General features: G+C 47.4%; 1 protein-coding gene and 1 long non-coding RNA gene across 4 annotated transcripts in view; one reads left to right on the plus strand and one right to left on the minus strand.

The window, feature by feature from the left end:
- On the minus strand, positions 1 to 11488 carry LOC135411822 (uncharacterized). The gene is made up of 4 exons (XR_010429333.1): positions 11240 to 11488; positions 6604 to 6737; positions 6059 to 6162; positions 1 to 367 (listed from the first exon to the last, which is right to left on the minus strand). It is a non-coding gene; the product is annotated as an uncharacterized LOC135411822 (long non-coding RNA).
- CCNC (cyclin C) overlaps positions 11457 to 14421 on the plus strand; it is a 17295-nt gene continuing 14330 nt past the window's right edge. For 2 of the 3 annotated variants that reach the window (XM_064649905.1, XM_064649906.1), the window contains exons 1-2: positions 11457 to 11576; positions 12499 to 12605. In XM_064649905.1, the coding sequence (XP_064505975.1) occupies positions 11545 to 11576; positions 12499 to 12605 (139 nt within the window). In that variant the 5' untranslated portion in view covers positions 11457 to 11544. Of the gene's footprint in view, positions 11577 to 12498; positions 12606 to 14421 lie in introns of those variants that run through there. The other variant, XM_064649907.1, reaches the window with a different exon arrangement.

A 14421-nucleotide genomic window follows, 5' to 3' on the forward strand; every position in this document is an offset into this window, starting at 1 on the left:
TGTAGATTTGTTGCATTTTACTCAAGAGCTTACACGGAGGTTCATCTCTTTTAAAATCAGCCCTGTGTTTACAGAAGAGTTGCAGCTGTAAAACGAGGCACTTAATTTCTGTAAATCTTCTCCCTGAGGGGCAGCGTTATAGTATGGTAACAGCAACGAGATAGCTGGAGCTTATGTTTCGTAGGAGGATGCCAAGGACCTCGGGAGAAGCAAGTGCCATCAGTGCCAGGACAGGAGCGGGGAGCCGGGGCGCAGACGAGGGAAGGCGCCGACCCGCTCCAGCGGCGGACGCCCTCGGTTCGGTAGTCGGGAGGTGAAAACGGTGGTGGTTCTGCCTGTTAAGCTCCCACCGAATCCAGCGCTTGATCTGAGGAGAGGCAGGGGAAATAAATCATTGGTACGGAAGAGAGAAAGGGATGAAAAAATGGTAGCTGCTGGAAGGAAGATCTCTCTGTGCAGTGGCACCAGGGAGCAGAGAAGAGCTTGCTGGCTGGCTGGTAACAGTGTAAATGGAGAAAGAGAGGTTTTGCCAGCGAGCAGGAGAAAGGGCTATAAGAGAGCTGACTTCCTAATGAGCGCATATAATGTTGTTAAGGGTTTTGCCGTTTTATGCTGAATATACGACTTTTCAAGATACGGCTATCAGCAAGAAAAAAAAAAAAAAAAAGAACTTTAGCAAAAATGCAGCCTTCGGAAACGGTTCGTTACACTCTGGTAAACATACCCTCATGGTGAAATTGTTGATGGGGGTGGGAAGCAGAGCAAGAAAACGCATCTTCTTCTAGTATGTGCAGCTCTCTAATTAATGAATTTGACAAACTGAAAGGTCTTTCTCTAGTCCCTGTGACTTGACTTTTTTTCTTTTTTTTTTTTTTTACCCAATAAAGATATTCGATACAAGAAATTCTTTGATTTAGATATGCTTATATCGCAGGTTAAATCCACGTTATCTAAGGCTTATCAAGTATTCCAAGAAGTACAGTTCTTTTTCTTCTATTTATTTTGCCATTGTACATTCTGATGCTGAAATATGCAGCATTTCTGACAGATTCGGAGTTATAAGACCAAAGAAACTTGTAGGTGTCATCTGTCAAAAATAATTTTTCGTTATAGCCTGTACATGTAATGTTGTTCTTTCTATTCATTGTTTGTGCTATTAAAATAAAATCTAAATAAAATTATTCCATATTTTTTGCCTGATCGCCTGTGGACCGCTGCCCTCAGCTGCCCCAGTGTCATCATCTTTCAGTCTAAATATTCAAATATGCATTTCGAAGAAGAAGACAGATTAACCTGAAAGTTTCTGTCTCACTTTGTGTATCTCACACGGAAAAAACAAGGGCACACTTCGGGCACACATATACAGAAGGGTTAGCTCTTCCACAGCTAGGAGGGAAAAATCCTGTATTTGAATATTTCTGTCACGGCTTGGTATTTGGCAGAGGGGTCTTCTTAATAAACTGACCATCTTAAATTATTTGTCGAATGAACCCTTAAAATGGAATTTGAATTAAGATGTGCTCAGCTCAAAATATCAGAGTCGAACCAACTCCTTCTTTTGAATCATTGATTTTAAAGCTAAATTAAGATGCCCACTGTACAGATATTTCTTCCTGAGAAAATGACTTGCCACCATTGTTTCTAAACCCGAGTCCCGAGGTATTTGGAAAAAAAGAAAAAAACAAACAAACAAAAAGATGGACTGTGCATGTTCAGCTACTGCTGAGGAAAAGTTTTCAACAGTCTGTGTCAGCCAGAGCAGCGCCCCGGGCTTAAGGGCTCAACCCCAGGTACAGACACTGCTTTTGGATGAGCGTGGGATTGGACCTCCTGCAAACGGAAGCCCACGTGGAGGGAATAAGTGATGACTGGAAGTCAGCGTTCCAGGCAGCCCCCGAGGTGGTCGCACTCCTAGGTACGGGGCTGCCAACGCCACACCGAGCTGTCCGCACCCGCTGCCCACGCAGCTTGCAGGGCTGAGCCCTGCCCCATCCGTGGGAAGCCCCCACAACTCTGGACAGCTTTATTTGAGAAAGGACGGCCCCCTCCTACAGTCCGGGCGTCCCGTAGAAGGTGGGCTGAGATTTTCCACTAGTACTTAACCTTGCAAAGAAAAAAAATTAAAATTCGGGAGATCAAAAATAAATTTGTTGCCAGGATGAGCTCCCAGGACGCGAAATATCCGGATTTTTATCACGGCCCGCCTGAAGCTGTCACCCCGTTCCGTTCTGCCAGTGGTCTCAGCCAGCCCTTCTCTCCGTGTCTCTCAATTCCTATAAATATCAACCTCACCGGTGCTCCCCCCGCAGTTTATCCGTGGGAGGAGAAGCCGGCCCGGAGCCGCGGGGTCCGCAGCGCGGCCGCGCATGTTGCGCGGAGAGGCTGCGAGATGCTGTCGAGGGGCAGGCTGCAGCATTCCTGTCCCACGGCCCCTCCGAGCCGGCCCTAGAGGTGGCTTGTGTTGGAGGCGGTTGGAACCTGGGGCGAGAACACGGCAGTTTCTCAAACTCCCTTTGAGAGCCCGCAAAACCGGGTGGAAAAGATGTGCACATGAAATATGTGTGTATTTGTCATATATGAAACCTGCCCGGGGGGATATAGACACGGAATTATATAAGGCAGCAGCGATATATTTTCTCTCTTCGATTGTATAGTTTTTCCTCACTTCTATAGTTTCAGAAGCCCCCTCTGAGCTTCTGGGTTGAGGAGAAACCATTTGTTACCAGATAGAGCAATGCAGCGAAGCCTGCCCTCGGAAAAGCGTCTCTCAAGCGTGATCCGGCGAAGATGCAACTAATTAACTCGCGTCTCTGTTTTCCGCTCATTTCTCTCCGGTAATGTCAGAGGCTTATTGGGGAAGGGGGTGTTTCTCCTCTGGCCAGGCTCGGCAGCGCTCACTAGGAGCCACAGCCCTCTCCCGCCTGCCGAGTTGCTTCAAGGTTACCTTCACGAAGTCGTGCAGAAAATGCGGCTCCCAAAGTCCCACGGGATCGAGTCAAGCAAGAAAATAAGTGTTCCTCATTTTATTCGAGTTAATAAAAGCGACACAACTGCCACAATGGTGGGAAGCTTGGGCTGAACGTGGAGGAACAGTTCTCCAGGGGGAAAATGCAGGTTTTTGAGTGAAAAACTGGAGAAAGGAAGGAGAGGTCCCGCAGAGGTGGGGAAAGCCCCTGTGTAAGCCTGGAGTGGTAACAGAGCATCCCTGGTGTTTCGTGGGTGGGTAGACTTCAAGACACCTCCATTTTACAGCAGCATCATTTCCTCTGGAAGGGCCAAGAGCTCAGTGCAAAAATCTATGCCCTCAGGACAGACTTGCTTTCTCTTTCTCTTCTTGCCAAGCCAGTTTCCATCATTTATTATTTTATCATCAGTCCCGGATAACCAGGAGTTCCCAGGTGACTGAAGGTTAGCCAATGTGATGCTCATCTACAAGAAGGGTCATAGGTGGATCTAAGGAACTACAGGTCTGTCAGTCTGAGCTCAGTGCCAGGGAAGGTTGTGGAACAGAGTGTGATCACACGGCATGTACAGGACAACCAAGGCATCAAGCCCAGCCAGCCTGGGTTTTGGAAAGGCAAGCCCAGCTTGACCAAAATATCTTCTTTTATGACCAGGTGACCCTCTAGTGGATGAGAGAAAGGCTACGGGTGTTTTCTACCCAGACTTCAGTAAAGCCTTTGATACTGTCTCCCACAGCAATCTCCGGGAGAAGCTGGCAGCCCACAGCTTGGTGCACTCTTTGTTGGGTTAAGAACTGTCTGGATGGCCAGGCCCACAGAGTGCTGGTGAATGGTGCTACATCAAGTTGGTGGTCAGTCGCTAGTGGGGTTTCCCAAGGCTCAGTTTTGGGTCAGTTCTGTTTAATATCTTTATTGATGATTTGGACAAGGGGGCCAAGTAAGTAAGTTTGTGGGTGACACTAAGTTAGGTGAGAGCATTGATCTGCTGGAGAATAGGAAGATTCTGCAGAAAGATCTGGGTAGGCTGGATTGATGGGCTTAGGCCAACCCTATGGCATTCTATAATGTGAAGTACCGGGTCCTGCACTTCGGTCACAACAATCCCATGTGGTGCTATGGGCTGGAAGAAGAGTGGTTGTAAAGTGGCCCAATGTAAAAAGGACCTGGGGGTGCTGGTCAACAGCTGGATGAACATGAGCCGGAAGTGTGCCCAGATGGCCAAAGAGGCCAAGGGCATCCTGGCTTCTATCAGAAACAGTGTGGCCAGCAGGACTAGGGAAGCGATCATCCCTCTGTACCTGGCACTGGTAAGGTTGCACCTTGAGTCCTTGTTTAGTTCTGGGACCCTCACTACAAGGAAGACATTGAGGTGCTGGAACGTGTCCACAGAAGAGCAACAAAGCTGGTGATGGCTCTAGAGAATAAGTCCTCCAAGGAGTGGCTGAGGGAGCTGGGATTGTTCAGCCTGAAGAAAAGGAGGCTCAGTGCAGAACTTAGTGCTCTCTACAGCTACATCTACCTGAAAGGAGGTTGCAGAAAGCTGGGGTTTGGTCTCTTCTCACAGGCAACTAGTGACAGGACAAGAGGAAATGGCCTCAAGTTGCTCCAGGAAAGGTTCAGGTTGGACATCAGGAAGAATTTTTTCATTGAAAGGGTGGCTAAGCATTGGAACATAATGCCTGGGAAAGTGGTTGAGTCACCATCCCTGGAAGTCTTCAAGAAACAACTGGATATGGCATTTTGTGCTATGGTTTATTTGACATGGGGCTATTTGTTCAAAGGTTGGACTTGAGGATCTTGGAGGTCTTTTCCAACCTCAGTGATTCTATGGAAAGTTGTTTAGGGTGTGGAAGGGCACCCAGGAGTGTGAGGGCAGGTATAGAGATCCCCTGTCCTGGCTGGGCAGCAGCCGTGGTCAGCCTCCTGACTTCTCAGGAAGCCTTTCATTGCCCATAACTTAATTTTGTTTAACTGAACATTTGTGAAGAGGTAAGAGAGAGGCAAACTCTCCCTGAGAGGTGCAGGCTACCTCAGAGACCCTCAATCCCCTACTCATGTCCCAGCAGAGATCCCCTGGGAGTCAGGAGTCACCCTGGGAACTTGGTCTTTCCTGGAGGCAAAGACCTCCCTGATGGGTCACATGCTCCATGTGAGTGTAGGGCCACCCAGTGTCTGGCCTGCAGGTTGATCTGTGTGGCTCCCAGGGCTTGAAGGACAGCCTGAATACCAGTCTCAGCCTGGGCCTGGTGGGCTGCTCAGGATCCAGGCCCACACACTGACTCCCACATGGAAAGACTGAGCCATTGGAGTGGAGGATGCATTTCAGGCTGACCAGAGGAGAAAAACAGATCAAACCAAAACAATACTGATATGCTATTCCATCCTGCATATGTTCCTGCTGTGTATTTTAGTGAGAGGAGGTGAGGTTAAATGCTAGAGTGTCTGTGACCCAGAAAGGAAAACCCATTGAAATAACAGGCTACTATGTGGGAATGCTGATGATTTTTAAAATTATTTTAAGCGAAGGTCAGTAGGAGGTGCCTGAACTATCTATCCCTATCAAGAAGTTTTTACAACACCTCTGTCTCTTGTTATTTATCCTCATGTTGTAAACTGAACCCTCATTATTCTAAAATCTTTCCCTCATCTAATGAAATTATCCTGAATGTCTTCGATGTAAAATATTAAATGGTTGCCTCTGCAAGACTGTGTTCTGTGTGTGTGTGTTGGGAGGCGAAGTATGTGTAAGGGTGCTTCAAATAAAAAATTCTCCAATATAAATACTTTGCCCCTGAAATTGTCAGTCAAAACCAGCAGGATCCTTATGTTCAGATGCATTACTGAGCAGCTGAATTTTTATTTCATATGTATAAACATTATTTGTTGATACTTCCTGCTTGCTTAACATGGGGTCACATCCAGGGCCACCACTCCTCCAATCCACCTCCCCTGTTGCAAAATATAGCCTAAAAGACCACCATTATTGGCAAAAATATCAGACAACTGTCACATTACCTAACTTAGCGAAATCATAACAAAGGCTTCCATTAGAAGTGACATAAGATAAGCTGGAAGGGGTTTTCAATTCCACTTACACTTCTTTTCCTCTTCCTTCCCTGAAATGTCTCACATTCTCAGCATGTTTTGTGGAAGCTTGATTAAAGTCAGGAAATCTGGTTTTGTACCACTCATTCATTTCCTGAGGGGATATTAAACAGCAGAGGGCAAACAGGAATGCTTATTGTCAGATCTGTGAAAAGATATGTACTCTTTTCAGTTGTTAGATGAATACGTAAATGTGAAAAACCTGAGAGTATTACTAGAGACTGTTTTTTGTGTGCAACTAAGGAAAAGGGATAAAGAAAACGTATTTCCAGTTGTGGAGGAGGACTCATGAACAAAAACCTGACTGTGCATCATCATATTTATCATGTTATTTATAAGATGTGGATTGGAAGAAGCATTTATTTGGGGGAAAAAAATCTATCCAACTATCCTGTGTATATTTATGTCTAGCAATGGACTATTAAGTATATTCAATATGTTTGTGACAGGTTTTATTAGGGGGGCAGAGGGGGAAGAGATCAGCAAGAGCTGACAGACAATTTCATCTCACAAATACGACAAAGTATAATTTTACCTGCAGGTTCTTGGCTGCGATTTTTTCATCCTATATCTGGATGTCCCTCAGAGCAGCAGCCAGGTCCGAGGCTGATCAGGAGACATCAGCACACACAGCAGCACTGCACATCTGTTTCATGAAATCTTCATTTTCTTATTTTGACAGAAACACACAGAGAGGACATGGTAAATAAAGCGATCCCCCACACAGCTCCTGGAAAAGAAAGGCTGGAAAGCAATGTCAAGGGAAAAAAGCTCTGCCCTGTCTGCCCCCCGCCATGCCCCTGTCCAGGAAAACACCTCCCAGCTGGGCCTCCAGGGACATGGAGCCACAGTGGCATCCACGTTCTCCAAGAAACAAATGAAACCACACATGGCCATCAACCCCCCTGCACTGTGGCTCCATGCCAGCCGCACGACTCTTGGCCTGGTAACGGGCATCCCCAGCATGCCTCAGTCAAAAGAAGCCTTTGCTCTTTTGCTCAAGAGATGCTGCAGGGCTGGGAAGGATCCCCCAAAGCACTGGGAGCCTCCTGGTTGCCATGCTGCAGGGAGGATCTCCAGCATGGCAGGATGTCCTCTTGTAGGGCACCAGAAGGGTGGCTGAGCAGGGCAATGTGCACCCCAGGGAGTCCTTGTTCTCTCTGGGTCTGTGGGGCAGGAAGGGTTTCCTCCTCCATAACTCTGGTACTGGTGTGGTCTGCTGTTGTGCTGTGAAATGGGGTCATGCAATATGAGGTCTGTCCTGTTGGGAAAAGGATAGTCTGGGAGTGGATCTGGCAAGACTCTGCAGTGCCAAGTGCTCCCATTCCAGCAGTGTCAGACAGCCCCCGCTGTGCCAGATACAGGGCAAGGAGAGTTGTTCCCTGTGCCCAGTGTGCAGTGGAGCAATGATGTTTATCATAGCTATGGTAAGTCTCCTGCCCAGTCCCCACTAACTATTTCCTGCCATTCTGCAGCATAGGATCATAGAATCATTTAGGTTAGAAAAGACCTTTGAGATCAAGATCATCAAGCACTGCCAAGTCCACCACTAAACCACATCCCTAAGTGCCACATCTGCACATCTTTTAAATACCTCCAGTGATAATGACTCCACCACTTCCCTGGGAAGCCTGTTCCCAATACTTGACAATCCTTTTGGTAAAGAAAGTATTCCTAATATTCAACCTTAACCTCCCCCGATACAACTTGCGGCCATTTCCCCTTGTCCTGTCACTTGTTACTTGGGAGAAGATAATGGCTACAACCTCCTTTCAGGTAGCTGTAGAGAAAGATAAGGTTCCCCTGAGCCTCCTTTTCTCCAGGCTAAATAATCCCAACTCCCTCAGCTGCTCCTCATAAGACTTGTGCTCTAGATGCTTCACCAGCTTCATTGCTCTTCTTTGGAGAAGTTCCAGCACGTCAGTGTCCCAAAACTGAGCACAGGACATGAAGTGCAGCCTCACCAGTGCCAAATATGGGGGGACAATCACTATCCTAGCCCTGTTGGCCAGACTATTTAGGAAACAAGCCAGGATGCCATTGGCCTTCTTGGCCACCTGGGCACACTGCTGGCTCATGTTCAGATGGCTGTTTATCATGCAGAAGCCAAATCACCAACATGAAGTAACAAAATGCTGGTACAAAATCACAGCAGGAAAAAGGCAAGGGGTCAGGTAGAGAAAGATGGCAAAAAAATAAAAAAGAGATGTTCGCTGGATGTGATAAGCAGCACCACGAGATTTGCTGCTATTTTGGTTACTCTAGTACGTTCAGTGAGGCAAATGACATGCTTCTCTGTTGTACAGCAGCTTCTCTCTCTGCTAGCTCCTGGGTGCTGTGCTAAGCTGTGTGTGATGCAGTTGTGGGTGGCTGGGATCCAAGGCATGTGCTGGCAATCTGATTCCCCTCTTTGTGACATTGACACAGTGGAGTAAAGTCTTTCTCCCATACTCTGCAAGGTCTGGATGGCTTTTTAGAGAAAGGTGTCAGGTCAGAGAGCCTCCACAGACTTCCCACAAAACTCAGCCTGTGGTTCCCATCATGTGTCCTTGCATGAAGGGAAAAGTAAAGGGTATGCAAATTATTTCTTCCCTACCTCCCTCCTTACATTCCTAGTTACAAATAGGGTCTCTAATCTAAAGTCTCTCTGGCATGTCAAGAAAGGTGTCCTATTCTGCCATCAAAGACATTTAGAAACATCACTGTCTCCATCTTATCCTGTGCATCTTCCCTCTTCATAGTTCCTAATTCATATCCATTAGCTGCACCATCAGCAACAGATCATTGCAGAGTTCTGTGGGACTGGGTCTGAAAAGCCTTTCAGTTTAAGCCCCATCACTAGGTGCTTCTTGCTGCTCCTGACACCCAGAAGTTCTTGGTTTACTGCTTTCAGTCCCCAGTCCCAGCCAGTTTCAAGGCAAAGCCCAAATGAATCACATCTTGTATGCTTCAGGGACAGGCTCGTCTTTGCCTAATATATTCATATATTTCTGAATATAGGAATAGCCCAAAAGATGCCCAGAACTACATTAATTATCTTCCCAATTATTTGCTTAGTGAATATGTAGAAAGTTCCTATGTTAAGTTGGGCTGAACAGAGAAATTTCCTTGCTTATTGGTGATGGTGGTTGGCTGCCTTGCAGGATATTTTACTTCTGGCTCTGTAGACAGCCTCTCAGCTCAGGCTGATGAAGTCCAGATGCTTGAAGTGGTGGACAGAGATGGAGAGAGTTTGCCCACTGTGAGGAGAATCCCTAAGAGCAAGCAGGCTGCTCTTCACATGGTATCCTTAGTGTGAATGGACAAGGCATACCTAAATTTCAGAGAACAGGTTTTCTCAGATGTTGCAAAAATTAGTCCTAATGGGCTCACAGGTCTTGCCAACCATTAGCACCATGCACAACCTTCCCAGCAGGACAAACCAGGAATTATTTCATCCTGCCCAGGATCTGCCCTGTGGAAGTGCTTCTTGCCACTATGATTACTGGCAGAAACTCTGCTGACTTTTGTGGGTGTAGGGATGAATTTAAATTCCAGCCTGTGTTCATGGTGGAATGGGGAGACCACGAGGGCTGCAGCTTTACTACAGCTACTACCAGTTGCTGTCTGTCTATATGTTTTGTGTCCAGGCAGCCTTTCCCTTCCTGTCTACATTCTTCCCTGAAAACTGGGCTTGCAAGAGGGATGAGTACTCATCCCAGTATAAGACACATATTTTTCTCTGGATGAGGAAGGATATAATCCCCTGATCTAGGTTCTGCCACAGTAGGGTCCTCATTAGAATTAACCAAGTCAGACCGTTGACTTTGCAGAATAGAGTGTGGAAACAGGCAACGGGCCTGGGACTGACTTACTCAATCCATTAATTTTATATACAGTACATGTGGAGGACAGAGGAGAGGATGAGAGAAAGTAACTTCTGGCACCAGTGAACATAGCTTGCCTTCAAGACTCCAGGAGCTTCACCTTTATAACACTCTGGGTAAATTAGCAAATTAGGAAACTGCTCTGGAAAGCTGAGGCAATAAAGTGCAAAACCTAATGATTCAGACAGCAGCTTTAATGCAAATGTTCTTGGGTGAAATACTGTCTCACACTGGAACAAAGAGATCTGTTTTATTGCATCTGTGCTGGCACACCATCCACAAGCTCTATACATGAGGGTCCTGAGAGCACTCTCAGCCTTGGATGTCCCTGCCTACTCCCAGGGCCCACTCTCACCCTGCCCATGGCCCAGAACCCCTTCTCAGACCTCCCAGGGCCATCAGGCACTGCTACATGCTGCTAGATGGCATTAATGAGCCCCCTCCTCAAATGTGCATTGGGGTGTGATAGGAGCATGGACACTTGGTCTCCAACTGCATCGTTCCCGGCAGCCATGACCAGGGTCCCTCATCGGTGACTACTCACTCCCAGCCCTGCCAAACACCAGGCAGGCTTGCTCACCTGGTGAGCAAGGTCCTTTTTTAATTATCTTGCCGCAAAACTCAGATGTAGCTGCCCCAGTGACAGCGCTGCTTGAAGAAATGAGGGCATCATCCCTCCCTCCCTGCTCACCCTGCCAGGATTGCTACATCCCGCTGCAGTGCAGGTATAGGCACCCACAGCTCCTGCTGTGATCCCACCTTGCCAGCAGTACCTGCACTGATACATTGCAGATGATTGATACGTGATATTGATACATCTCAGATCCCACTCAGAAGCTGAAAGCCACCACGGGAAAGGGCATGAAAAGAAAGTTGTGAAGGATTTGGGCTCATGTTCTTCCTGTTAATATTTTAAGTTTATAATGATAATATTATATAACGATTAAAAAAAATATTTCTAGAGGCTCTCTCCAATGAGGAAAATTCCAGCACGGAGCAAACTGAGCCCTGAAACCTTGGGAATATGTAAGTTAAAGAGAAATTTAGGTGAGGTGGAGACAGAACAGGCCAAGTAAGCTCTTGGTCTTACTGGGACCTTACAACTGGGACAATCCCGATTCTGAATTTAGACCTCAGTGTTTTTACATTGACAAAAGGGAGGTATAGATTAGACATAGGGAAGACATTGTTTCCTGCGAGGGTGGTGAGGCACAGGTTGGTATGGACGCCACTTGGCCCAGGGAAGCTGGAGATGCCCCATCTCTGGCAGCACTCGAGCCCATGTTAGATGGCGCACGGACCAACCTGGTCTGGAGGAAAGTGTCCCTGCCCGTGGCACGGGGGTCAGACTGTATGGGTTTGGAAAGTCCCTCCCAGCTCCCAGCCCAACCCAGTGCGTGTCCCCGTGCCAGCCAGCGGGGATGCGGGGGCCGGAACCCGCGCACGGGGGAACGGTTGGCAGTGCCGCGTGTTGCCGGCCGGCGGCGGCGGCGGCCATCTCCTCCTTCCTGCTGTCGGCGCGGGGGTGGCGGCGCTGTGGCGGCGGGGCCGGGGCATCGCGGCCCGGGCGCCTCCTCCCCGCTCCTCCCCGCTCCGCTCCGCTCCTTCCCATGGCCGGCAACTTCTGGCAGAGCTCGCACTAGTGGGTGCCGCGGCCGCGGGGCGCGGGGCGCGGGTTCTGCGGGCCGTCCCCGCGCTCTGTCCATTCATTGCGGGGCCGGGCGGGCGCGGCGCTGAGGGGAGGCCCGGGGCGGCCGGGCAGCGCCGGGCGGGCGGCGGGGCCTGCGAGCCGTGGCGCCCTGCCTAGAGCCGCGCTGGAGTGCGGAGCGGCCCGAGCCGGCCCCCCTCCGCCGCCGCTTGGGAAGCGTTCTGGCGCTCCGGGACAGGGGTCGCGTCCCGATGTCCCCGCCCGGGGCTCCAGCGGCGGGTGCGGGCACTTGGGGCCTTGGCACGTTTGTCCCCCAGCGGTAGGGCAGCCGGGGTCAGCTTGGGTTGGACATTAGGAGGAAGTTTTTCAAAGGGCGGTGAGATACTGGAATGGACTGCCCAGGGAAGTGGTGGAGTCACCGTCCCTGGAGGTGCTTTAGGAGAGACTGGTCGTGGCACTTAGTGCCCTGGTCTGGTTGACAAGGCGGTGTTTGGTCACAGGTAGGACTCGATGATCTCACTGGTCTTTTCCAACCTAATTGATTCAGTGATTCTGCCCTAAAACTCTTCATGCTTAGTGCGTCGAGGTTTGAATAGTGCCCGTGATGTACTGACTGCAATCTAAACCTTGTTAGTGACTGACGGGGTATAAGAGCTGCACAGCCAGCTCAGTTTGCTACAGGTAGAGGCTGATCTTAGCCCGTGGTAGTTTGTGGTTTTGTTGTTTTGTTGTTGTTTTGTTTTTTCCCCCAGTTGTTTAACTTTGAAAACCCTGGTGAATGTTTGCTTGAGAAGACTGTGTGGCTTGGTTAAAGGCTAGAAGCCCTTTAGCCCCGAGCCTTAATTCATAGTCTGTACAGGAGACACTCAGTATAATGTTGATAAAGAGTTGCTGAAATTATTTTCCATTCCTTTAGCTTACAATGGATTTTGGATAAACAAGATCTATTGAAGGAACGCCAGAAAGACTTGAAATTTCTAACCGAAGAAGAATATTGGAAGCTACAGATATTTTTTACAAATGGTAAACCCCTTTTTTTATTTCTGCTGTAAAATCCGTGCAATATCTGCCATGTCTAAATGCAGGCTTGAATTGCTTAGAGAACGTAATGTTTTCCTTGTGATATTACATATACTTTCACAGCCCCTTTTAACAAAGAACTGCAATATAAATAACATCATAATTTTTTAGTTATACTAACAGAGTTCTAGGAGAACTTACAGGCAAATTAGCTACATATATAGCATTTTAACCCGTGATAGAACAAAGCAGTAAATTTTCTTATTTTCAAGAGTTTCTTACCAAAAACATAAAAGGAGGAGAAGCAAACAGAAACTGCTAAGCTCGCATACTAAAAACTCCATACATGCATTAGTGCTGAGACTAGGCTTTTGGTGGGTACTTAGGCTGTGGTAAGTATTTTAGGTAATCTGTGCAATCCTGTTAAACAGCAGAGCTTAGAGACTTGTTATTTGTATTCGGTTACATTCTCTGAAACTTGCAACACAGCCTGTGTTTTGCCTTCTGACTGGTTCACCAGCACCAGGTGGCTCTCAAATTGTCTACAAGTTTCTGAGAGCTGTTGGCAGGCAGCCTGTTCTCCCAAAGAATCTGGGACTTGTCTGTGAAGTTATCGAAGTCTTACTTCACCCTGCATAGTCTTTAACCATCCATATGAATGGCCACATATCAGATTACAAAGGCCCTTAAACTCACTCTTTTCTGTGCAATTGTTCAGCGTATAAATAAGTATCCCTACACAAAGGATATTGCTATCTATTTGTTTGCAAACAACTCTTTAAATGTTTTTTGCAGCAGTCCTTTAAAGTACAGAATGCTTGTTTTTTCAGGCCAGACCTGAGACAGAGAAGTGAAGTGACTTTCCCAAGGCCACTTGAAGATCTTATGTCAGTGCTGGAATGATATCTGTGAAAGATACTTATCCCAGCTTCTCTCTCAGCTTAGTTATTTTTGTAACAATTGCATATGCTGCCAACACTATCACTGTGGATATATCTGTATTATTACTTATATTGCACCAGGAAATCAAATTAGCAATGATTTACCCATTTGATCCATTCCTGAAATTTCTTGAGGTTAAAATGAAGCGTCATAGCTTCATAATGCAAAAAGAGACATAAAGAGGATATTTTGAAAGCTGTATTTCTCCGCTAATTTTCACTAGTATTAATTTGAATTATGAAATATGCCTTTTAAATGTTTCACTTCAGTGTTTTTCTTAAGTAAACAAAGACTTACAAAGTAAACAAGTTAGTTTGTTAGTGTCAGTTCGTGGTTCTCAGGGTTCCTGTTCCTTGGCACTCCCTGTCTCCCCTGAAGGTGCAGTGAGTGAGCAGTGGCAGCTGGAGAACAGCTCTGCCAGCAACTCCCCATGTACGAACACAGCCTGCTCTGGAGGAGATGGTGGTGCTGGGCTTTACCCCTTCCGAGCAAAGAGAGACACCTTCATGGGGAGGACAGTCAGGGGTGCTCTGTACTGGTGGGAGCTCAGGCAGCGCTTGCCCTGTCCAAGCCCTCGATGTGTGTTCTATTGTCACCTGCCTCTGAACAGGAATCCTGCTTTGGGTCCTCCCTTGTCTCCCATCTGCACTACCTGAGTAGGGATATGAGTCTTGGCCACAACATGTCACATGAGTGTGTGTCAGCCCAGGAGATGATTGTTCCCTAAAGCAATCAAAAAATTACTTGGAGAGGGGCAATTTCCTGCTGCTTTGTCATTGGTAAACAAGTGCAGTAGATCATGAACTGATTTTATGGCCATGCACAGCTATTCAGAATACTGAAGAGAACTAAAAAGATCATCTTCTAAAGTAGTTTG

This window comes from Pseudopipra pipra, chromosome 3 (genome assembly GCF_036250125.1).
Source record: "Pseudopipra pipra isolate bDixPip1 chromosome 3, bDixPip1.hap1, whole genome shotgun sequence".
NCBI lineage: Eukaryota > Metazoa > Chordata > Aves > Passeriformes > Pipridae > Pseudopipra > Pseudopipra pipra.